Source organism: Taeniopygia guttata, chromosome Z (assembly GCF_048771995.1).
Source record: "Taeniopygia guttata chromosome Z, bTaeGut7.mat, whole genome shotgun sequence".
Taxonomy (NCBI): domain Eukaryota; kingdom Metazoa; phylum Chordata; class Aves; order Passeriformes; family Estrildidae; genus Taeniopygia; species Taeniopygia guttata.
In genome coordinates, this window is record NC_133063.1 from 14,633,289 (window position 1) to 14,659,244 (window position 25,956).

Here is a 25,956-nt window from a genome sequence, read left to right on the forward strand (position 1 = left end):
ACAAGGACCATGGAGGCCGAACTCTTGACATTGCGCAGGACACCCACAAGAGTCGCACCAAGTGCCTGAGAGCACTGTCCAAACTCTAACTCAGACAGGCTTAGCACTGGAAGGCGTGTTCCAGCGCCAGGCACGCTGTGCGTGAAGGGCCCAGCCCAGCTCCGCCCCGAGCCCCGAGGCGCGGCCCCTCACGGGCCGTTCCCGCTCGCAGAGGCCGGGCGGCCCCGCCCCGCCCCCCCGCGCAGGCGCAGCGCAGGGCGGCGGGCAGCGCGCGGGAAAACGCCAATGGTGCGGCGCGGCGGGCGCGGTAAGCGCGGGCGGCACGGAGCGGAGCTGAGCGGGCGCGGGAGCTCCGCCGGGACCGGGGCAGGCGCTGAGGGGAGCGGCGGCTTCTCTCCTGTCCTGTCCCCGCTGGCCGCGCTGCCGTGGTCGCGGGCCGGGGGCTGTCGTGGCGGGAAGGGGATGCGCTAGTGCGGATCATCCGCCGGGCTCCGCGCCGTCCCCTTCCGCCCTCAGCTGGAGCTGGCGGCGACGAGCCCGCCCGGGAAGGGGTGACACGGGCAGCGAGGCGCCGGGCCGGCCCTCCCTGAGGCTTTGAGGTCGGCAGAGGAAGGGAAGGTGGCCGTGGCGGTGCTGCCCGAGCTGCGGCGTGCCTCGCTGCTGCGGTCCGTGCGGTGTCCGTGCCGCCGTGCCCTGGCGCTCGGCGCTTCCAGCGGGGAGGCATCCCCGGCTTCTCTGGGCAGCCTGTGCCAGTGCCTCACCACTCTCTGGGTGAAGTTTCTTCCTAGCATTTGGCTTAAACTTACTCTAAGGCTATTCCCCTTTGTGCTATCACTACACGCCCCTGTAAAAAGTCCATGTCCAGCCCTGTATTCCCCGTGTAGGCACTGTCTGCGAACATCGGCAAAGAGAGACATCAACATCTGTGCTGTGTCTTGCTATCCCCCCCGTCTTCTAGGGGAGGAAACAGTGACAAAAGGTCATTTTGTGATACATATGTGTACATACATTTTGTGCAAGATCGGTGCAACAATAATACACGGATACCTTCCTAAATGGTTTATAGGAGGAGGGGGATTTGTTTCTGATTCAACAGACTTTGGCAACTGTTTTACTGTGCAATCTTGACACAGGCATCTGCTGTGGTGGAGGAACTTCAGCAGAGTAAGCTTTTAAGGAATACTGTCAAAAAATGTAGATGGCCTTTATTTAAACTAAAGATTAGGGAAGACATGTCCCATAAGTCCTGGAAGAATTTGACATTTAAAGTTCTGGGTTTGATTCACAAATGTAGGTCATTAAATTTCCACTCCTCTCAAAAATGTTCCAAATGCCCATTTTTCGTGTGGGAGAATAACTAAAATAACTAATATGGGATAATACTCTCTCTCTGAGTGAAGAATCCTTTAGGTAAAAATACTGTAATATAACAGTCTAGTGACGGGCTTTTGAAAACTAGGAGAATCTTCAGAATTTGGGATTTATTTTCTGATATGTAATTAAAGGATCTGAAGCTGTCCCTCATCTCTTGTGAAAAGAAGGCTTTATTGTCTGTGCCAAATAAATTAATTCAGTTTATGTTCTGAGTTACATTAATTACTTGCTCCATTATTTGCGTTTATGCTCATCTCCCCTTCTTAGCTCAAGACTGAAAACTTGTGTTGTAAGAATTGATCAGCATGTTTGAAGCGGGGGTGGAGGCGTTGTGGCAGGCGCGGCGTGAGGTGCTGCCAAACCTATGGAAACGTTGGATTTTGGCGTTGCTGGGAGGGTCTTGGGTGCCTTTGGCATGGTGGGGCAGCTGCTCACTGCAGGGCTGGGCCCCTCCGCCGGGACTTGACTCCAGGGGACATGGCAATGGGAACAGCTGAGTCGGAAACGGATCTTGGAGGTTATCTTCTTGCTTATAGGCATGGATCCAGTTTCGGTAATAACTGCTGTGATTTTTTTCTTTGTATTCTCAGGAGGTGAGATGTGTGTGATTCTGCCTCTCCATGTCTTTGGCTACTAACGATTGAACATGGTAATTTTAACCAAGGTTGAAAGCAGGATTTGGTGATTCTATTCCTATATATATTCTAAAATTTGAAGGGAAAGTCAAAGAGAAAGACTGATATTTTTGGGCAGGAGTTCTTCAGGACTGGATCACCTCCCTTGCAAAGACAGGGAGAGAAGATTAGGACTGTTCAGCTTGAAGAAGAGAAAGTTGTGTAGAGAACTCTTGGCTACCTGCCAGTATCTGAAGGGCGCCTACAGGGAAGCTGGAGAGGGACAGCTCGTTAGGAACTGTAGTGATAAGACAGGGGGCAAAGGGTTCAGACTGAAGGAGGGGAACTTGGGGTTGTATTTTAGGAAGAAATTATTTCCTGTGAGTGTGGTGAGACACTGGAAGAGGCTGCCCAGGGAGGCTCTGGGTGCCCCATCCCTGGCAGTATTCTAGGCCAGGCTGTGTAAGTCCTTGAGCAACCTGGTCTAGTGGGTGATGTCCCTGCCTGTGGCAGGGAGGGTTGGGACTAGATGATCTGTGAGATCCATTCCACCTCCTTAACATTGTATGATTCTGTGATTCCATCTGGTCAGCACATGCATATGGACGAGTGGCGTGGCTGCACATGAAATTAAGCACAGGATACCATGGGTAAAGTGTCATAAGGGACACTGGTGTAGTTGGGGCGATGTTATGAGGAGTTGCAGCAACAAAAGGTACCCCTTTGAAGGCACTGGACACAGTTGTTCCATCAGTGGAACAGTCTTGGGTGCTCAGTGTACTTTTAAACTGTAATTCCTTTTTCCATAAGACTTATGTTTCAGAGAAACATACCCTGGCCTACCATTGTGAAGGTGCTGCTTTTGGCAAAGATGTTTTTCAAAAGACATTTGGGTGGAGGATTTTGAGAAGTGTGACAGAGATAGGTGAAACAAGTTTTTCCTGAAACAGGCACTCAGAAAATGTTAGAATCCTTTGATGTACATGGAATAATTGTTGGCATTTACAGGAAGATGTATATATTGCATGAGATTGTTCCCCAGAAAAAATCTTCAGTCTTTGATTTATCAGATGATTTTTTTAAAAAAATTCTTTTTATGAATGCAACATACTTTGTAGCCAACTTGAGCTAAACAATGCACAAAAGTGTGCTAGATTTTAAAGATCTTGCTACATGTATAAGTGGTAGAACAGCTCTCAAAAATCAAATCTTAAATGGTTCAACTTTGACCAAGAAGGGTATTCCCAGACAATGTTTTTCGGTTAATGCTATAATAAATTGCTGTCATTGTTAATGTTATCAAAATTAAGACAATGGTAATATTAATTAAAAATCTGTAACTCCTTTCATGCAGCTTTGAGAATTAGAAAATTCTTTGTGTTTGAGACTTGGTGGCACATACCACCAGTTCCTCAGAGCACTTTAGGATCAAGCAGTTAGTCTCCTTTCTAAGTTACAGGAATGTATATTATGTTAAATGTTATGGAGGTGCAAAATCCTCTTTATTATTATTATATTAATCATAAACTCATTAAACATACATAATAAATGAATAAAGGGAAATCTAGATTGTTTCTATTAACAATTGCAATTTACTCTTCTGAATTTTGGAAGTTTTGATTGCAGCATCTTTAAAATTTGTTTAAGAATGCTTTTCCTTTATGTAATAATAAAGGGTGGACTCATGTCAGATGCTGTTTGTGAGAGATTTCTGTTAATTTTTTAACTGTCAGCCTTGGAGAGGGCTGTAGGGTTGTGACATAGTACTTCTCTATGCATTTTAACTTCCAATAGAAATTATGTTTCTAAGCAATACTGTGAGCTGTGGGTTCATAATTTTACTAGTGATGAGTTGTACAGGTATTACTGGACACAGTCTAAAGACACATTACTTGCTCAAGCGTAATCTGCGCAGCATCATTTATGGTAATCTTGCAAAATAAAGCCCACAAGGCTACTGCAGCAAAAAGAACTATGTAAATCTTTGAGAGGAATAAATTTTTAAAAAATTGTAAATGGAGTAAATCTGATGTTAGTAGATACTTGGTTTTAGTTTGGGTTTTTTAATTGTTTTTTTTTTTTCTTAAAGTAAACAAGTATATAAGTAAATATATACTATTCTTTATAATCAGAGCAGAACTAAGACTTACTTAATTAACTTTAATGATTTCTTTAGTGTCATGTGTCAGAAGTGAGAATTGGATTCTTAGATGTCTGACTCCTGAAGCCAAAAGTGCTGTCCTTCCTTCCTATTAGTAGATTCATTGGACATGTTTTTTTTTTTTTTTATATCTTGAAGTATTCCAGAGAGGACTTTAGTATAAATTGACATAAATGAGTGTCCAAGTAGAAGAGGCCAAGAGACATACCACTAGCTAGTATTTTTTTTCCTGTGCTGTACATTAGAAGTTCTCACTTATCATCAACTGATCACATTCATAAGAAACTCCCTTTCCATAAAATAAGAGAAAAATACAGCTTTAATTTCATGCCAGGGGCAAAATTGTGAGGTTTTTGTGAGTGGATGTGACAGAGGCATTATTGACAAGTCAGAGGATCCCCTGTAGTGCATTAATAAATAAATGCTCGTAAAGTATGCAGGAATAATTGACTGAAAATCGCACAAATCATTGTTCCATCAATATGAATGTCACTTCCCTCTCTTCAGTCTAAATGCCCACATAGGTAATTGTTGCTGCGGTATGAGTTTGACTGAGTGAATGACCAAAAGTCTGCTCTAGATGTTTCTGCAGAAACATATCACTTCTTGTTTTCAAAGAATGAATGGCCTGATTTAATGCCTGTGAATAGCATGAAGCCTTGTCAATGGACTTCAGGGACAAGTATCTGTGAGAGTGTGTTAAGATAATGTACAACAAAAACGTGTAAATGTTGATGTTAATGTCATGAAGTTGTTTTTATTCTTCTGAAGAATACATTTTTCTTTTTCTGTCAGGTGTACTTAGTGCCATAAATACATCTTTATTCTGAAGATTTTATTTTGTAGCTATTTCTGAATGTGACTGGTCAGAGAGAGGAGGGGGAAAAGTATGAAATTCTTCTCTTTTATGCCAGAGAAGTGCATTCTTTTATTTGCAGGCTTGCTTTTACTGTGGACTCTGTGAATACTTTTCACAGATTTTTTTACTGACACTTATTAAGCTGTCATTAGAGTTCATATAAAGGTACATATGTGTAATATAAACAGAAAAGAAAATACTCTTTTGGGATTCTTGTGTGGTGGTTGTTTTCTTTTTGGTGGAATATTGACCATCATTGCATAAATTGTCATGTCATGCCTGAGGAGCTTAAGGTGAATAATAGATTATCTTTGAGGAAAGCCTTGAAAAACAGCGTTTAATAGTGTTTCCTAATAGGCTAAAGTATATGAGATTTGTGTGTTTCATCTCTTTTGTTTCCTCATATGTTTACTCAGTGACTTTGAAGAAATTGTTTTCTGTTCTGTTTCCTTATGCAGAAATCTTTAACTCTGTAGAACTGTGGGATTTCAATGTAAGGTATGTGTTTCATAAGGAAATAAATATTAGAGGTTCTTTTAAAAATTCTTAGTATAAGAATTAGAACCCAACTGTATGAGTAGCTCTGGATATCAATGACACAGTCAGTATTTTACCTTATGTTCAGATACTTGAGGTAAAGAGTTTGGAACATATGTCTTCTTTTCATATACCTGTGTAAGCCATGGGGAGAGCTTGAATTTAGCAGTTGCATGGCTATTATAGAAGCATTATCGGAAACATGAAGCCTCTTAGTGTTCATTCATTATTTTCTTCTCTGCATATAAACAGGTTTTGTCTCTGTTGCTTTCCCTCCCAATCCCTACAGCTTAGCTGGAGGATGATTGTGCTCTGGCAGGAACTTTTTTAGGTTTTCTTATTGCTTCCTTTTAATTTTTGTACGTACAGATGGAAGTAAGTGCTATTCCTTGATACACTAATACAAAGGAGTACATGTTTTCTACTATGTTACAGGTCATAAGTGACTCCTTTGATGAGAGGATTAATGTTCTTGCTTGCTATCTACAAGCCTCTGTTCATGCTTGGACATGAGGGAATTATTTTATAATATATCTGTTTATTGTGGAACTTAAATTTCTAAATAAGAAAGTGCCAAAGATTGGTGTATATGCAACATCCCCATCACTGATAGCTCATAGTATGTAACTGACATGAAATGCTGTTTATTCCATGGTGAAACTTTGAATTAATCTTTACCTAATTTTTTTTTTTTTTTAAAGAGGAACTGAATTTTAAGGAAATAGGTTTCTCTGTATTCCACTCAAGAAGTATACAAATAGAAGTTGATAGAAGAGGAGGTTCTGTGATAAGGGAAATTTGGGTGATTGGTTTGGTTCATATTCAGATCAGAATAGAGCAGAATGGACTATTTTGCTGGGACAAAAATCATCTAGTCATACTGCCTGACCAGTTCACAGCTGAACAAATGTTAACTTTGGTATTAAGTGCATTCTATAAATGCATCTTTTCAAAGCACTTGACAGTCTTGGAGCAAAAACCACATCTTTAGGAAACTTCTTCCAGTGTTTGACCACTCTCCTGTAAAGAAAGATTTCCCAGTGTCCAGGCTGAACATCCTGTGATAAAGCTTGAACCATTTGCATGTATCCTGTTACTGGATTCCAAGAAATTCTGGGATTTCTTGGACTAGCACTTCCCCCTCTCCAGGTCCCCTCCTCAGGGAGCTGTACAGAGCAATGAGGTCACCCCTGAGCCTCCTTCTCTCCAAACCAGACAGCCCAGAGCCCTCAGCCTCTCCCCACAGGATCTGCCTTCCAGCCCTTCCACCAGCTCAGTTGTCCTCCTCTGGACCATTCCAGGACCTTCTCACCCTTCTCAGACTGTGGGGCCCAGCACTGCACACAGGACTCAGGGTGAGGCTGCACCAGGGCTGAATCCAGCAGGATGATCCCAATCCCAGCTGGTGCTGCTGTGTCTGATGCACCCCAGGATGGGGTTTGCCCTCCTGGCTGCCCGGGCACACGCTGCTGGCTCAGCCTGAGCTGCTGCCAACCAGCACCCACAGACCATTCTTTTCCTGAAGTGTTATTCTGTAGAGAAGAAGTTGAAGAAAATCTTTCAGATGTCTGAAATAACAGTATAAAATCTCTAATGCTGGTTTTAAGCTATGGGAGACAGTGGTAACCACATGTAAAAGTTTTAAGTGAAAAAGTAGAATTTTTATTTGGTACAAAAATTGCTCTTTGTCTAAGTAACTATAATTCATTCAATTTGCTTTGGCTTACATGAAGTTTTGTGAGCATATTTGCTAGAATTGGGTAATGAGAACTGTATAGTCAGATAACCCACATAACCCATAAGACAGAGAATGATGCATTAGTTGGCAGATTTGTTATAGGAGAATGGGTACAAACAATAGATTTAATCTAACAAGAATTTACCATTGTATCTAAAAGGCCTAATTTTTCTAATGTAGTTACTTGGTAATCTACTATGTGGATGGGCTTCTCACTGTCATGAAAGCCTAATGTGAAATTTAGGCTTCATTAGGCTTTATTCTGGAAGATCGTGTTGATCTGCTTAACATCAGTGTGCACTGGTCAAATCTGGGGTTTGCCTAATAGCCTTGAAACAAATTTAGATTTTTGTGCATCCATCTGATTACCCTGTCTTTTGGTATGGATAGCTTTATGTAGGTGTGTAGATTAAACCAGCCTGTGACGCTTATTTCTCAAGAAGGTATACAGGAAAATAAGATGACAGGAATAAATAGTGTATCTTTTTATTTTTCACATAGTCTTTACTACTCCTGGGCCTTTTTGAAGTTTCTAAAAAAATGCTTTTTTTTTCCTAATAAACTATTTTTAAAATTTATTTTGGGGAAGCTGATAACAGATTGTCTTTACAGTAGGAAATAAATTATGTTTGCTCTTACTTCCTATCTGAGTATATATTGAATATTCTTCTGTTCTTGGCAAGCAGAAGGAGACTTGTCAAGGTGAAGATGAAAAATAACAAGGTAAAGAAATAGATATTTTATGCAGAGAAGTAATAAACGAGAAAATGCTAACAATGTTCAGGATAATTGCTACTTTTTTTTTTCCTCTTGGCATAATCTCAGAATATCCAGTAGGCAGTAAATTTGTGACATAATTATAATAATCTTTGACACACTGAAAAATTAATACTCTTTTGTTATATTACTGTATCAACCGTGCTGTATCACAATCGAGTTAAGAGTGATTAAGGAGTAAAAATGATGGTATCTTTTGATTATATAATATACTGAAGTGTTTCTAATTAGTAATATTAGTCTCCTAATATCTATTAAAGTAATAAATATGCAAAAAAGGACTGTCCTACTGCTTTTTTAAGTATTAAAACCCCTTAAAAGTAGTTTGGAATTTCGAGTGTATATTTATATGTTTTGTTATCTTAATGGTGACCTGTTGTGCTTGAGGCCCTTGGGCCCTGACATCATAAGAGTATTTTAAACTGTTTTCTTATTTTGTGTTTTTCCTCATAAGCTAAGGTTGCTGGTGGGTAGGTATATGAGAGGAGGAGGAAGAGGAGGTGGAAGAATATAAAGTAAAACATTCATTTGGAGCATGGAGCTACTTATCATTGATTCAAGGCAAAGTGAGAGCTTTATACCTTGAATGCAAATTTTAGTCATGTTTATTTGGAATGCTGTGATATAAGGAAATATTGCACCTTAACAGTACCTCAAAGATCCTTCTACTTAAAAGGCTTTATTTAAATTTAGCAGCTGAATTTACAAGATAAAAGAGAAATAAATTCATGAAAGTTTAATTGTAATTTTTGTGAACCTACTGAAGCCAGATTTGGGGACTTTGCCTCAAGATGTGGTAAGAAAAGTTAGTGACTGAAGTAGTATGTTTCAGACACTATTCAGATAGCTCACTTGACAGAATAAAATTCCTTGTTAGAAATGCTGCCATTAATTTCTGAAAGATATAACAAGTACCCTTGTACCAGAGCTCCCCGTGTGCTTGGAAGTATGAGACCAAGAGGGTTTGCCTGGGGGTTCTCAGAGAAGAGGGCAGAAGACTTCTTTCTGGAAGTAAAAGATACTATAAGATGATTCACAATAAATCTGGCTTCTGAATTTGCCATGTTGTGGAGAACCCAGTCAAAATGAGAATCAGTTTTTGATTTTTAGCAGCTAAAATGAGTCCTTACTAATTGAAAATAGTGGAAATTAATCTGAAACAGACTAGGAATATAGTTGTAAATATTGTAAGTCAAATTATTAATCAAGTATTTATTATCTCTGATTCCTGTAGCTCTTCTAATACATTCTGTATGATACTGGGACCTGAACATTTAAATTACCTTTGATTACCTAACAGTTTTCTATTTCTCTAATAAACCATATCCTATATCCTGTGATGTTTTTTGAGATTAAATCTGTGTCTCTGGTATGTTTGCTTTTTAATCAGGTTATTTATACATTCACAGTATTTATACATACACAATAGCTTTACTGTGTGTTTTCCAGTAATGTTGGGGTGAAGACAAGAGTAAGCTGTATTAATCAAATTGCTTTTTTTGGGACTAGATGCTATAGTTGAAGTAAACAATCAATAAAATAACTATTTATTAAACTTCCAGTGAAAGAAACAACTATACCTCAAAAATCATGCTATTGGGAACAGAGCACTATTGGAAATAGTGTGGACTATGTGGTGTTGTGATGCCGAAAATCTTAATGTATATTAAATCAATCACATTCTTGATTAAGGATAAATCTGAAGCACATAGTAAATGCTAAACAAGTGGCCTATATGAATAGTGCAGCAATTCCTAGAATGCCACTTTATTGTGTTCTTCTGTTGATCTCAGCATAATTTAAAAAAAAAAAGTGAATTGGTGGTATTCCAAAACAGTGAGCAGCAATGCTTTTAGCATTTTTTGTGATTATGAGTCTTGAAAATTTACATTCAACCCTGAGATGAGTGGAGTATGGCACTAACAATGCTGAGGTCGTGGGCTCTGTTTCCAGATAGACCATTCCCTTAAAATTTGGACATGGTGATCCTTATGGGTCCTTTCCAACTCAGAGGAAGTAATATGTAAATGTGACTGTTGTAATAGTTGCTGTAAGGGATTCTGCTACCATTGAATCTACAAGACTAGTTTGTGTCCAAAGCTTTATAGAAGTGCACAACCCTTCCTCCTCCCCGTGCCCCAAAAAGTGCAAAGATTTTTACATGGCACTCTAAATGGTTTATTCCAAACATGCACTGAAGATTACATCTTCTCTTAATCATAGGGATGGATCATTTGTTCCTTATTGCTCATCTATTGGGATTATTAGCAGTTTCAGAAAATTAATTGCACAGAAAAACACATATATTTGTCCTTTAATCCACTTTGGAAATGCATATAAAACTGACTCCTCTATTTTTTGCCCATAAATGTATCCATGAATTGAGCTTTAAACTGCAGCTAAAATTTCTGAACTCTGCTTTAGAAACAGAGTGGTGTTTCATTTTTATCAGAAAATTATGCAGAAGGATCAAGGCCAGGACTGACCCTTCTGAGGATAGGTTCTGAACCCTAGATTGTATAGCTGGAGTGGTTTTGGTCCAGATCCTTCATTTGTGCTTTCATGCAACAAGGTGAAGGTTTGAATAGCACTGAATATAGAGCTGCTTTGTCTTGTGTGTGATTATTGAATACCTGTTGATGGGAGAGTACTTTTCTCATATCCAAAATATTCAGGTATTTTAAGGGAATTAGCTGTCAGAAACAGTAAAAAATGCACACTTGCAGTTTTATCAGTGTAGAGGAGAGATACACTTCTAATATTTTCTTTCACATATGATTTGTGCTGTTGTTTTGGGTTTTTTTAATAATAGCAGTACTTTAAAAAAAAAAAAAAAAGTGCAATCCAGTTTATTTAGCTGTAATAACCAGGGAGACAAAACACCTTTCTTATTGGAGAGCTGGGATTTCAGACTTCTGGAAAAAAAAGAGTGATGGCCTTGCCATTCTGCGTTCTGAAGTAGTAGAAACGGGTACTCAGTATATTAGATTATCCTGCTTGATTTGCTTTACTTGGATTCTCAATTAATACTTAATCAACCCATGCTTGGCCCCAAAGTGCTGGAGTTTTTGTTCTTCCTCTTTTTTTTTTTTTTTTTTTTAATTTTATTTTCTTTCCTTTCCTAAAAGTTTCAGGAGGCGTTGTATTAAGGGATTGATTTTTCAGTTATTTGGTAGTATTGATCTTTTCTGGGAGCGCCAAGGAGGCTCATTGATTTAACCATATGTGTTAGTTTACTTGATGGCTTCAACTTGTTCTGAAAGTCTTTTTTATGTTCCTGCGGTGATAAAAGTGTTCAATGGCTAATTGCCACTGGGCCCTGTGTCACTTAAGCCAGCTGCTGTGATGGAGAGTCTCATAGCGTGTTTTGGTACTCAGAGAAGATCAGTAACATCTTGGCACTGCACAGAGCCCTTAAGAACCATGCTGACAGCAACAGTGGCAAATAAAAATGGGAGTGTAGTAAAGAACACAAGAGCAGTGGCTTTGCTTACTTGTCTTTGAACGAGTTTGGGGCAAATACGTATTGTACACTAGCAATCCAACAGCTTAACCTCAATTTTTTTTTTTTTTTTTCCTGGACAGGATCCAAACTCAGATGATAGTTGTGATTCACTAGGGGTTATGTCTTTCTTTCTTTCTTTCTTTCTTTCTTTCTTTCTTTCTTTCTTTCTTTCTTTCTTTCTTTCTTTCTTTCTTTCTTTCTTTCTTTCTTTCTTTCTTTCTTTCTTTCTTTCTTTCTTTCTTTCTTTCTTTCTTTCTTTCTTTCTTTCTTTCTTTCTTTCTTTCTTTCTTTCTTTCCTTCCTTCCTTCCTTCCTTCCTTCCTTCCTTCCTTCCTTCCTTCCTTCCTTCCTTCCTTCCTTCCTTCCTTCCTTCCTTCCTTCCTTCCTTCCTTCCTTCCTTCCTTCCTTCCTTCCTTCCTTCCTTCCTTCCTTCCTTCCTTCCTTCCTTCCTTCCTTCCTTCCTTCCTTCCTTCCTTCCTTCCTTCCTTCCTTCCTTCCTTCCTTCCTTCCTTCCTTCCTTCCTTCCTTCCTTCCTTCCTTCCTTCCTTCCTTCCTTCCTTCCTTCCTTCCTTCCTTCCTTCCTTCCTTCCTTCCTTCCTTCCTTCCTTCCTTCCTTCCTTCCTTCCTTCCTTCCTTCCTTCCTTCCTTCCTTCCTTCCTTCCTTCCTTCCTTCCTTCCTTCCTTCCTTCCTTCCTTCCTTCCTTCCTTCCTTCCTTCCTTCCTTCCTTCCTCATAGTAATTAAACAAGTTTATTAATTATCTTCAAATTTTTATCTGGCTCAGATTAGCATGCTGTACAAATCCTGTGTTTGTAAGGTTTAGCTGTATAAAGCAAGCTTGTCTTGCAGGGCTGCTATGGAGGTCCTGGTTTATTTTTTTGGTTTATAACTTGCAAAGATACATATTCGTTCATTTCTGTGGCATCTATGAGTGTCTGAATTTATCTCCAATGGGCTACAATTAATTTCTGAAAATTGCCACCACATTCTGTTAATTGACAGTTATCTGTACAGTTTTGACAGAAAGAACAATGATTGAAAGACTGCAGGAGCTCATTTGGTCTTCCAGCCTATGAGATATTTCTTTCAGAGAGATTTAAAGGTTGTTCTACTACTTGCTGTGCTATTCTCTCTCCTTCTGCCAAAGAAATATATTATAGTAAAGCAGAAAAAATTGTATGCTGTTTTTTGTTATCTTTTAGCAGTGCAATTTGGTTCGATTTTAATGTTCTGGCTTGGTAATAGTGTTTATCCCACAAAGACCAGTTTTTCAGAGTGAAGTGTGCCCTAGGATGTAGATAATTTATGGTACAGCTTCCATTCAGAACTGGGTTATGTGTAAAGCTGCATATGGTTATATTTTTTCCCTCTTATTTGAATGGTATACAAGGAGGAACAGACCCAAAATACTAAATTTATTAGTTTATATTAAGAAGAATACTCTTTTTTCACATAAAGCTAATGATCAATTATAAATACAGAAATTACAATGAGTAAAGGCCTCCTAGTACCTTTTGTTTTTGTTGAGCCTTATTTTAATACTTTCATTTATCCTGGAACAAGCATTTTTAGTTTTTACTTCTGCTTAGCATTTGAAACAAATGCACACTCAAATTATTCTGAAATTCTGAGTGAAATATTGATGATGACAAATTTAGATACGAAAAGCCTGAAACACATCTAGCGGTTACATTTATTCTAAGATAATTTACTGATGATTGTTCCCCCTTTGCTATTTTGTAATGAGGGGGTTATTAATTTAACTTCTTAATATTGCAAATCAAATTGCCAGTCTTAGGAGATGTAAACAGACACTCCTTACACCCCATTCTTGTATGTACACAAAAAAGGTAGCGGAAGTCCTCTCTTTGTATATTCATTTTTGGTTTGAAGCCAGTGTTCAGTGCTGCCTGATATGGAGTTAAAACATTTTTTTCAGGATTGTGGAATGGCTCAGGACCCTACAGTGCCCAAACTGAACTTTGAGTATTGGCTGGATAAAGCTGTTGAATGGGGTCAAGCCACTACTTTGGAATCCCAGAAAGATGTGTGCCTTCACTTGCCCCAACTCCAGGAATTTCTACATCAGCTTTATGAAGCAATAAAGCATTTGGTAAGTGACTTTAGAAGAAAGAATGACCTGTTTTGAAGAGGTCCTCCAAAACAATCTGCACCATGTTTTGACAAAACCAGAAGGTAACAGTAGCAAAAAAGTTTGTCTTGTTGACCTAAGGTACTACTGGATCAGAGAGGCAAACTGGGGAAACAGTCGCAGGTAATGCAAATAGGAGTGTGCTTCCTGTTTCCCTGATTTATTGTGAAAGGGACTTTTTCTTCTTGATCAGTTGATGTCATGTGAAATTTCCCAGCCAATGCTCTAGCCTCTTAAAAAAACTCTTTAAATAAAGAATAATTTGATTCTGGTTGTCAGGTCATAAATTGGATGATTTAAAGGCCTTAATATGCAAAACTGTGACTGGTCCTTTAAATCTTAGCAGGTCTGCTGACCCCAGTGATGTGGCACACACAGTGAATGCTGCTGCCTGCTCTATTTATAAATTTAATTATTGTATACAATCACTTGAGAAAAGTAGTTGTTCATATTTAGTTGCTAGTATGTTTTTTCTGAGCATCACTTTTCCAGTGTATCTATTCAGTATAATTAGCCTTAGAAGTACTGCATTATGGCATAAGGCTTGCTTCTTATGGAACCTGTTCTTTTAAAATATTCTTATCTGTAGACTGCAGAGTGAGGCTTGTTTCTGAACTGACTTAAATGTTAAATTTTAAGTAAAGGGTTTTGGGGGAATGGAGTTTCTTCCCATATTTATATTTCTTTTTCCTTAAGGGGGAAAAAATGTTGGTACTTCACGTAATCTGAGGCATGGCCTGAAATGGCCCCAGAAAGTCTTGGTTTAGCCCTAAACATGAGACAATGTAAGGAATTTATTGTAGTAGCAGGAAATGGTAATCATACCTGCTACTTGCATATTAGCATGGCACTATTTTTCAAAGCCTTCATTTATTAGATAGTAAAGCTACAAAAATGGAAAAATAAGACTGATTACACAGGACTGTATATAAACTATATTGTCTATTACTTTTCTAGTGAAACTGCTTTCTATTTGTTTAGAAGTTATGTGTCATTTTGTTGCTGACTTGTCATTAAGTAAGTAAATTTAAAGGAAGCAAACAAAGTTAACAAAGATAATTTCATGCCATAGTAGATACTAATTTCTTCAGAAACTGTGAGACAGTGTATTATAACAATGACTCTCAATAAAAAGGTGTGTTAATTAGGTTTTAATACAATGAAATCGTATACTTGCTAGTTACTAATACTGATCTGTTTGCTGAGTGTGAGGCAAATGAATACATTTTCTAACATAGTTAAGTATTAGGTAAGGAAATACCTAAGTTCTAACTTACTTGATTGATGACTTAGAAAATTTACATACCTGCAGGTGTTTTGCTTTTAGACCAGTTCACAGCAAAATATTTGGAATTGTAATTTACAACAATGTGTATCATTAACAGGTCTCGTAATCTACTTTTGATGTAGTATATTTATTATCTTTTTTTGTGTGTGTGTTTTAGCAGGGTCCCACTGTAGTAATCCAGCAGTTCCCTTTAATTGGACAGCTTCTAGGAAGGCTCTGTTGGAATCCTTTTGTTATAGGATATGGTAAGAATGTCTTAAGATATTTCTGCAGCAGTTACATAAACTTTATTCTATAGAAATTACGAAAATATGAGTTGTTATATGCTATGATTTTTTTCCATAAAAACATAGCATTCTTTTTTACTGAAGTAAAATTTTGAGAAGAAAAGGCTATGAGTGTTATTTAAAATATATAACCTTCAAAAATGTTAAATTCACTTTTGGATCAAATTAATTTTCTAGTTTAGTTATGTAATCTTGACTTGGGACCAGTAGGTTTTAAACCCAGTGAGTGTTTATGCGCATCATGATTTCCATTCTCATTTTTTGTGGTATTGATTACATTTTGTTAGAGTCTCAAAATGTACGAAATCCAGTGCTTCAAATTACTTTGAACAGAAGTTTCTTTCCCTATGTATCAGAATGTTCATATATGCAAAGATAGAAGAAATAACTTTCCTGATATGTGTGGTTTTTAATTAGTCTATGTTATGATTGTGTTTGTTTTTGTTGAATCCTTACGATGTATTTCCCCCATCTCTACATCCTTAGCTAGTGAAAATGTACATAGAATCTAAATTAGAACAGTAAAGTAGTAACAGTAAACAGTAAACAGTAACAGGAAAAAGGCATATGGAAGAACTAAATGCTCCTTATTGGTGGTGAATATGTGTGAGAATATAGAAGAGAAAACAAATTTGGCACAGGAAAACTTCTGGGAGGGAGGAGACACTCCTTGTGCTATGTCATCAACAGTTCTGATGCGTTTTTCAGGAACTGAGACGTTAAAATTTTGATAAATTAATTGGGATCTCATTTAAGCAGAAAACTGATTCTGAGCTTCTCTATGAGCCCCTTAAAATAACTTTTTGTCAGGCTTTTGCTCTTATTAAAATTAAAAATGATAAAAAGGGAAAGAAAAGAAAAATAAAAAGAAGGGCTTATTAAGTCAAGAACGGCATTCATCTTCTGTTTTGGCTTTGTCTTCTAGACAGCTCCAACCACAGGCAAAATGAACTTGTCTGTAAAACACATAGTTGATGTGTGTAATGTCAGCATTTCACCTCTGAAAGCAAAATATGGGAAGGAACCATAGGTTTAGACATAGACCACTTTTGCAGAACAACAAATGTGTGCTTTTTGAACACCTTTCTCATACTTTACAGAAGTATTTTGTTATGGAGAGGTTTCCCTTCTAATCATAGTTTTTGAGTATGTTGGTAACCATTGATGTTTACACACTTTGCTTCTAAGTTTTTGTTTGGAATATGCAATTTTTTTTGAGCTGACAGTATATTGTGTTATAGAAAGTAGCTTCACCTATATTTCTCATCAGAGTTGAAAGCCATCTGTGTCTGCAAAATTCCCAGCAATCCATTCTTGTTTTCTACTCCTTTCTACTTTTTTGTGTTCCTTTAGCATTTTCTGAAGCTGCAAAAACATTTCTTCTGCAATTTGGTCATTACTTCTGAAGTTTGCTTGACAATGAAGTCTTACTACAGGATTTTTTTTGTCTCCAAGTGGAAAGCAAGCCAGAGAGCTTGCTCAAAATGGAATCCTTCACTTTAATGCTTAAAGATTTTCTGACATCAGCAGACCTGAAAATGTCTGCTTATACATTCCCACCACTTCCTCTTCTTAGAGCCACCTGAGCACTCTTTGGACTGGTGGCATTTTAGATTCAGCAGCTTTTCATTTTGTTTGGCACTGGTTCTGAAAATACTCTGTTAAGATAGTACTGGCTATAGCAGATGCTGACTCTCAAGTGGGTTTCATATAATTTCTCATTTGGATAAACAGCTCATTCAGGCATGTGTTGAGAACAGGCCACCCTCACAGAAGAAGAGACTAATTTTGTTCAATTCAGTCTTTCATACTAAAACATGGAGCAGGAAAAACATTATACTTTTGCATCATGTCCAAACCACAATACCTGTCACCTTAGATGAATGTCTGTTGGTGCTGGAAGCTGACATGGCTGACCACTCAGTGCAGGAAGCATGGTCTCTGAGGGAAAATAATCTCCTCATAAACACTGCTGATCAAGTTAGCCTTACTTAGAATGCTAATGTGAGGAAAGCACAACTGAAGAAAATCTCATGGCTGTACTTGTGGTCCTGAACCACAAGGGGTACAGGAGGAATTCAGTTTTGGTTAGGAATTCCAGTGGTGGTGGTTTTTTCTGTTTGGTTTTTTTTCTTTTTTTTCTTTTTGTTGTTGTTGTTGTTGTTGTTGTTTTTTAATGGGCTGTTTGATTATCTTCCCAGTAGAGCCTTTCTGGTTTGAGTTTAGAGCCCAAATGTCTAAAATCCCAAACTAATAATATAAATGCTGGGAGGGAGGTTTCTTGGTGGCTCTATATGTCAGTGTATGTGTTTAAGCATGCAAGCTTGTGAATGGACTTATTTCAAGTTTTAGCTAATCCACATTTTGTGATATGTTTCAATAAAATTTTACAACAAACTCTAAAAATATTATTTTTGGCTGTAAGATTAGGGTTTTCTTTCTTCTAACTGGCTTCAGGGTATTTATAAACTGAATATGCGATTGAGACTACACTGTGTTATGAGAAAAACATACCGTTTTTTTCTTAGTCTGTTTTTTATATAGTTTTTTTGTTGTGAGATTGGCAGGAAACAAGTACAAAATCATCATAAAGGTTTGGACTTTGGATTGGTTGTTTGGTTTGAGGTGTTTCAGTTCTTCTGTTTGTTTGCTTGTTTGTTTCTTTAGGGTTCTTTTCCCTTTTTTTGGTTGGTGTTTTGCTTTTCTTTTTTTTTTTTTTCCAAAGCAGCTTCCAAGCTGTCTAAAATTTCCTAAAAAAAAATTTTTATTCCCTTTGTTGGAATGCAACATTAACCTCCCTAAAGGAGTCCCATAGATAGGTGGTAGATAATATTTTTTGAGCTGGAATATCCACCTTCAAGTTTTTGATTTTATTTCTGTGGATGTATTAATTGGTTTGGGTATTAGGCAGCCTTTCATGCCATAGTAAGATCAAATGACTTTGTTTGTATCCTGATAATGCTTTTCAGTGTGTATCTTGATGATAGGTTTTCCATTGAGACCACAGTTGCTAGAAAGCTGGGTGGAAAAAAACCACTAGGTTTTCTATGGCTCTGTGTTTGGTCTTTTGATATGATTATCTTTTGCAGCTGCTGTAATTATTTTAAGATCTGTCCTAGTCATCCCGTCTTTCATCCCCTGTTCCAGGGCAGCTGTGAAAACAGTGAAACAAGAGTTTCCCTCAGAGTGTGTCATGGGGTACATCAGCAAGAGGGTTGTATGGGCCTTTTCCTATTTTTCACAGATCTATGGGAGGTTACTTCGGTTTTGGTCAAAAAGTAATTTTTTGAACTAGGAAAATCTGAAGTTGTACCAGTTCCTTATTTTTTGGAAACTTTTGACTTATCTATGAGACCAGCATAGGTTGGTTTCACTGAGGATGAAGTTTGAATCTATCTGCTAATCTGTGTAAACTTATTATGCTGGCAAAGCATGCCAACTCAGTTTATCTAGGCTTTGTTTTCTCATTTTAGCTTTCATCATACTGATTTGCATTTCTGACAGGCAGCAATACATGCACAGTATTTTGTAGTATGCAGCAAGTCATCACATTTAACAAAAAAATCTTCTTATCCAGAAATTTATTCAAGCAGTTACATGTATTTTCTTCACCTCTTATCTTAATTTTTAAGTTAAAAGAAAACCAAATTTTAAATAAAATTACTTATTGATGTACTGTAGACGTACACTATAAACTGTATGAGTCAAAAGAAGAAATACTTGAACTATATATCTGTTTGAGATAAGAGGTTTGGAGTTGATGTCTTCTTCCCTTTTTCTGTGTAATTTATATAATCAAAGGGTATGTCAAAAGCCAGACTTTGTAATGAGGCAGTGTTTAGTATTAGTAATTAATACTGTTTAAAATCTTTATTTTCCAAGAAGGGATTTGCTATGATTTAGTCATTTAAGTAAATAAACCACTCATTATTTTTTCCTCCCAGATAATGTCATAGTAGAGTTTAGATGAAAGGTGCTTTTGAAGGAGATAGTTGTCTATTAGTGCTGATGTCTGAATGCCAGTTGGATATAATGAGAGTTTAAGAACTTCTTCTGAGCGTCCTTTAACTTCAGAATTACAAAACATAGGAAATTTTTAGTCTTGTAAAGATCCATATTATAACAAGTCCCCAAACAGACAATGGCAGAGTACTGTGAACTGTGGTGGGTTAAAAGTGTATGCATGGGAAACCATTTCTGTTGCAGAGATGTTAGTCAGTGGGAGGTCAGTAATGGCCTCCAGGCTTGTTGGACATTTATTGAGGAATACTGCTTTAAATCAGTGTTAACATCTCTGGTCATCTGGTGAAAATACAGGCATTACTTAATGGACCTTTTATTTTTTCCTCAGGCTTTCTCAACAAAACACTTCTAAATAATACTGTTTATTGCATCCTGGATAACAAATACATAGAAAACAAAAGAATTTACTTATTCAGCTTGATAATCAAATTGTCTCATAATATAATGTCTAAAACTGATAGTATCACTTATTTGTATTATTTTTAACAAGAAGCTTATTGCTTACTAAGTGAACATTATATCTGAACTACATCCGGTTTTCAGAATTTTCATTTCAATCACACTGTTTTGTTCTGACATTAATTTCACTGTAGAACATCTTAGTGTGTTCCAAAGAACATTAGGAAAAAATCACCACAGCCTATTGAAAACAAAGTTGTGGGAAATAATAATGAGTTAAATGGCTCTTCAGCTGCTTACTTCAGATAATCAGCTCCTCTGTAATATCTATTCATCTAAGCAGTGAAGATTTGTGCTCATTTTATAGTGGATTCTTAGAGAAGGGAACTAATTTCAAACCCTGGGTTAGAATTAAGTAAAACCCAATTTGATCCTTAACAGAGAATCGGAATAGGATTTTTTTGCATCATCATTTAGCTATTCTGCTGTCTGCAGAAATGTCATATTCCTGAGTCATGGGGACTTTCTATATTTTTACATAAAACTGGGCAATTTATATTCTAGTTATGAATGATTTCATACTTCACAAACTTTAGTTTTTCATAACTGAGCATACTTGGGTTGTGCAAGCTTTACACACAATGTAATAAACTATTTTACTCCTGTAGACTATTGTCTATTATTAATGATATTATTTACTGAGTTGAAAGTTCCTTGAATATAGCTTCAGGTATTATTTATGTGAATGAATTACTAGGTCCTGCAAGTTTCTTAAGATCATCTAACTATTCTATAGATTCTGAACACTTTGGTACCATTTAAACTGCTGTTGAAGGAAATTATTACACAAGATGTATATAGTGATTGATGTTAAGAGTGTGGCATGAATCTGGTAGAATAGAAGCAGCATGAGTTGAGGCTGGTATTTAGGGCCTCGATTTTGTGGATGAATAGAGATTGTTGTGTGTAATTCTGTCTGTGTTTTGTTTGGTTTTTTGGTTTTTTTTTTCCCTCTGAGTGTATCTTTATTTGCTTTTTTCCCTACAGATGAAAGCCAGGAGACTCTGATGTGGTGCTTATGCTGTCTGTACAGCAGTGAACCACAGAACGCTGTGGAACTGAAGGCCAACAGCTGGGTACGGGTAAGTGAATGAATCCTTCCCAGGACTGATTTGAATTAAATTGATGGTTTAAAGGTGCTACATCTATAACATAGACACACTGTCATTCTGTCATTTAAGAAACTGCTCCAAATGCAATTTGCATATATATTGTGTTGAAGAATATATGATTCTAATTATAACACAATCAGTGTTAGTCTTGTTTTAAATCTTAAAAGGATGAAGTATTTTACATTTGATAGTTTTGATGCCCTTAACCTCCTAGATTCACCAGATATAGAATTCTTGAATAATGAGGAGCAACCTCAAATCAGAAGGGAAGCAAGTGTTGCTATTAAAAATTAAGAATCTTTCAATTGGGACAAAATAACCTGGAAAAATGTCATGGTTTGTTTAGAAAGCAACTTAAATTTGTTCTGGTTTTTTTTTTTTTTTTTTTTGGTTTTATTTAATCTTCTGCCTGTGAAGAATTTAGTTGTATTCAAACTTTCTTCAGACAGTCAGAGAGGGAAGAGGTGGTGCTTGTGTGTGGATTTATATTTAGTGAATTTAAGAATAATGAATATCTAACTTTAGTCCCAAAATTAGGATTTTGCATGGTACATATTTTCATATTTTACATATTCCACACTGAATTAACAAAACACGTTAGCATGTAAATAGCATGCAGCACATTGATGCTTAATATTTTACATTGCTGACTAATTTGAGGGTGCATTTCTGTTGTGCCTTTCCTTTTTTCATGGCTCCATATAAAAATATGGTAGAAAATATAAAGGGAATTTTTAATATGATTTTTTAAATGTTTTATTCCTCACAACTTGTGAGAATGTAGCAGCCTCATCAATGTTTATGTACAGCTCTGCTAAAGCTGAAGATACTTCTAGATTTCTGTAGGTAGATAATTTCTTACTTACTGGCTTATTTGGTATGTCACATTATCTAGATATGCATGCAATACTACAATGTACAAATTACTATAAAATAATTCATGATGATGACAATGCACATGTTTATATTAGTAAACAACTATTGTTGATATAAATGCAGTAGTCTTAGAAATATGTTCTCACCATCTTTTAGGTGGCCTTGGGTGCCTGTATATACCTGTTTAGTGGGCTGTACCACCTACCATGAAAATTTGAGCAATTTAATACTGAGTGAAATCACCCTTATTTTTTTCCTGTCTTTAATGTTTTTCAGGAGGCTTTTACTGAGGTTAGTATACTTTTAATTCAAAGCGTGACAATGCTTCAATACCAAAGTAAAATGACACAAAAACAACCCCTCTGCCTTTTCAAATGTAGTCTTGCTGATGCCTTGTATTCTTTGTAAGGAAAAAGGAAAGGCACAGTAGTATGCAGTTAGTTACTATGTAGAGCAAAATTTGTCCATTTTGCTTTTTAGTAGCATAACATATACATATGCATTAATGATGCATGTTAATAACGTATGTGTTAATGATGTTAAGTGGTGGGGGAGAGTTGTACCCAGACAATCTTCTACAGACAGCAAAAAAAACCTCAATTGTCTTAATCTACAACATCTGACTCATCTGATTCATGTAACTGAATTGATGCTGATATAAGAAAAAATATCAGGCAAGCAGGAACAAACAGTTTGCGATGGATGGAGGTGGGGCTGCTGCTTTTGTCTTATATTGAAACTAACATGTCAAGTATTTGATTCAAACTGCCCTATAATCTGCAGAAATTTTTCCACCTCTTTGTGTTTCAATCACCTGTAATAGCCACTGTGACTTGATGGATTAACTTAAAGATTAGAGAAAGATGGTGTGGAGGATTTCAAAACACAAACATATCTTACTAGCTACTTTTGTTATTCAGCACTTACCTGGTTGCCTAAAGTGACTGTAGTACCATATGAGAATATGGTTGGGATTAAAAGAAAGGGTATTATTAACTTGTTTACTGTAATTAGTAGAATTTCTTCTCAGTTTTTTACTGCCCAGTGGGTGTCATCACAAAACTTCTTGAAGAAAGACCTTTCCTGATCATCACTATCATTCCAGTCACCAGCAGTTGTGATACAATGAGGATTTTCATGCTTGTTTTTACAGAAGAACCTAAACTAAATGTTTTGCTACTCTTGAGGGTTTTCTTTTGCCATCTCTGACAATGATTTATATTTTTAAAAAACAAACAAAATGCAAAATGCAAAGTGTCTTATTAGAAAACTGCATTATTTGGTCAAGTTAGTGTTGAATCTCTTCTTCCCTTTGCTTCAATAGCTATGTACATTAACTATGAAATTGCACCTTCCTTTTTTTTGTTGGTGGCAGGTCTGAGTTCCTGAGAGGTGCTGGGGCCTTTCAGTGCATCTTTAGATAAGGTCATTGATAGGAGGGCTGATCTCAAAACTTTTGTTTTTAGCTACTAAATTGCATTTTCAAAGTTGCAAAAAAATGTATTTAATGTGTTTAATGCTAGCTTACTTTTTAACTTCCCTGCCATTGTCATAGAAAACTGTGTTGTTTTTGATAGCAAGAAGGGTAGCTACCCACTTGAAATGCATTATTACTACATTTCTGAAACTAAGAGTATGCAGGTTGGTAAGTCCCTTAAAAGAATAAAATGTGAAAAGAAATTTAGTGACAATTAAAGTGTGCAATGTAGACTGTTTTTAGGATTAGGTGTTACTTAAAAATGGTAGATATTTTTATTGGTTTGTTTATGACTGAGCCTTAGTGTTGGAATCCAGGTTACATAGGTCCTTTATAAAGCCAAGTACAGCACAGGAAGCCAAGATACATGCTGCCACAGATTTCTCACTAATAAAAACAATCATGATCTGATGAAACCAACCTCCAAGAAAGTTTTTTCAGTTGATCCATCTGGCCTTCTCTGACCAGTGATTTTTGGAGCTTTGAGGTAGGTAGGGTTTTAAGATAGACTTCTCTGTGGTGTGGCTAGAGCAGCTTCCTTTCACTGCACATTACTCTTGCAATCACATTGCTGCAAATGAGAGCTTTTCTGAAGCAGGTTCCCTTTTTATTAGCTTGACCACACCTTCTCTGCTCTCAGTTTATGAGCTATATTTATGAATTGTTTATGTCTCTAGAATTTATTTCCAATACTGCTTTTAGTGTATTGTGTTGGAAGGCCATACATACTTATGAAAGTGTTACAGCCAGTCTCTTTTCACACAAGGTAAACCAGAGAGTTAATATCTTTTATTAAATTTTTGTCTTCTTTCTTTTTCAGATTTATTTTTTCAGTGCTTTACTATCCCTCAAACGAATACAAAGGAACAAGACAGTATAAACATAAAAGCATAAACATAGGAATGGAAGACCTCTAATGTTTGCCCTGTGTTTTTAGAGATGCTTTCTTTTGGCTTGGCCAAATTTTCCTTTTTAAAAATGTGTAGTTCTTTTGCAAATCTGTATCTTGTGCGTGGCCATATCTATCCCCATCTTTCTTTTAAGCCCCCTTTAAATACTGGTAGGATGCAATAAGGTATTAAGGCCTTAAAATAAGACAATTGTATTTGCTTCTTTTATGGGTCTGTTTTATGAGTAGAAGCTTATGTTGTAGGATATATGGCTTACATGTAATTGCTAAAATATAGTATGCTGAATGCAAGAGGCAGAGTTTGAAACTGGACACTGTTGTTTGTAGAACATAGTAATAACAACGTTGTTGCCTATTATGACAGCTGTTTACTTAGAAACAGTGGTGTATATTTTTATCTACCAGTAGATGGCATTCTTCCTATTACATACAGGCATGCAAATATTCATTTTATATTAAAATGTACACAGTTTTCTGTTTCACAGCATTCTAATAAATACACTTCCAAGGAAAACTGAACATTTATTTTAATCATAGTCTCAAGTTTAGAAGCCGCCTTCCCTGCTGCCCTTATTGTGTGGCATTGTTTTAACTCTTAGTTTCTAATGTTGGTTGCAGTAGTGCGAATTCTGTGTTAAGATTCCTGACATTTTTGGCAACAGTTCAGGATCCTCACTAATAAGAAAATTAATTTCATTATCTTCTTTGCTGTATTCACAGTGCATTAAATTGAACAGGGTTTTTGATTTTTGTCCCCATAATTTTTCCACAGATGTGGAAGGCTTCTGTCTGTATTGTCACTTGTTTTGACAGTGGCTGATTCTTGATGTTTCAAGGGGGTTTTTAGCACTTAGGGCTTTCTATCCAAGGATCTGTTACATTAAAGAGTATATGTGAACAGTTTATGTATGAGCACTTCAAACCTGGGTGCTGAAGTATTTACAATGAAAAACTCACCATGCAAGTAGCTTGAGCAAAAAGAAGCATAAAGTAATGGCTATTCCTTTTCTCTCACTTTCTCCTTCTCTCACTGTTATAAAATTACAAGTAGTATTCTGAAGAGCACAGATTTTTCTGTATTTCCACTCCTTTGTTTTTCCTTATTACACAGTTTCCTAGTAATTAATTTGTATTATTTAAGGACAAACTAACCAATCTATTCTGAATATTTGTAGTATATCTCTCGTCGTATTTCTTGGTTTACTGCTCCCATGTTTTAATTAATTCTGTTACCTTTTTTTTTTAAATTGCTGCTGCTTTCATGAGTTTATTTTCTGTGGTTGTGAGACTTTCCCCACAATGTCAGGTACAACAAATCACGCATTCTTGCTTTCTATAACATTGGGTTTGCTCTAAGAAAAGCAGTTCCAGTTCAGCCCTTACCATAGGGAAAGCTGCATATTAATAAGTGCATGTAGTCACAAGCTCCAAGTATTTTTGAAAGAAGCAGAATTCCTGAGCTGAGTGAGACAAGCACAAAGGGGTTTGCACAGGCGTAACATACAGGTGGAGAAGAGTAGAACAAGACAGGTTGTACTGAGAATATCATGCATGTGGATGCACTGTATAAAAAGTCTTCTGAATATCCTTCATCAAGTGGCCTGAACCATCTTTATGTTTTGTACTTTTGTGCAAAACTCTTCAAGAAGCAATCTGTGCATATCTTGAAAGGTTTTCAAAACAGAATGGAATAAAAAAATTATGAAAAAGAATCCTCAGTTTTGGTGACCATCTCTGCAAAAAAACCCAGGGATGGTATCTCTGCAGTCATGTCAGGTAAAACAAGAAAATGCTGCTGTTTGTGCCATG

At 36.9% G+C, this 25,956-nt stretch overlaps 1 protein-coding gene across 3 annotated transcripts in view; it reads left to right on the forward strand.

The window, feature by feature from the left end:
- Nucleotides 1-224: 224 nt before the first annotated feature.
- Nucleotides 225-25,956, forward strand: part of FANCC (FA complementation group C) — a 72,046-nt gene continuing 46,314 nt past the window's right edge. Inside the window, exons 1-4 of one of the 3 annotated variants that reach the window (XM_030258040.4) lie at nt 225-307; nt 13,503-13,676; nt 15,161-15,248; nt 20,760-20,854. In XM_030258040.4, the coding sequence (XP_030113900.4) occupies nt 13,512-13,676; nt 15,161-15,248; nt 20,760-20,854 (348 nt within the window). In that variant the 5' untranslated portion in view covers nt 225-307; nt 13,503-13,511. The remainder of the gene's footprint in view (nt 308-13,502; nt 13,677-15,160; nt 15,249-20,759; nt 20,855-25,956) is intronic. The other 2 variants (XM_002194293.5, XM_072922502.1) reach the window with 2 other exon arrangements.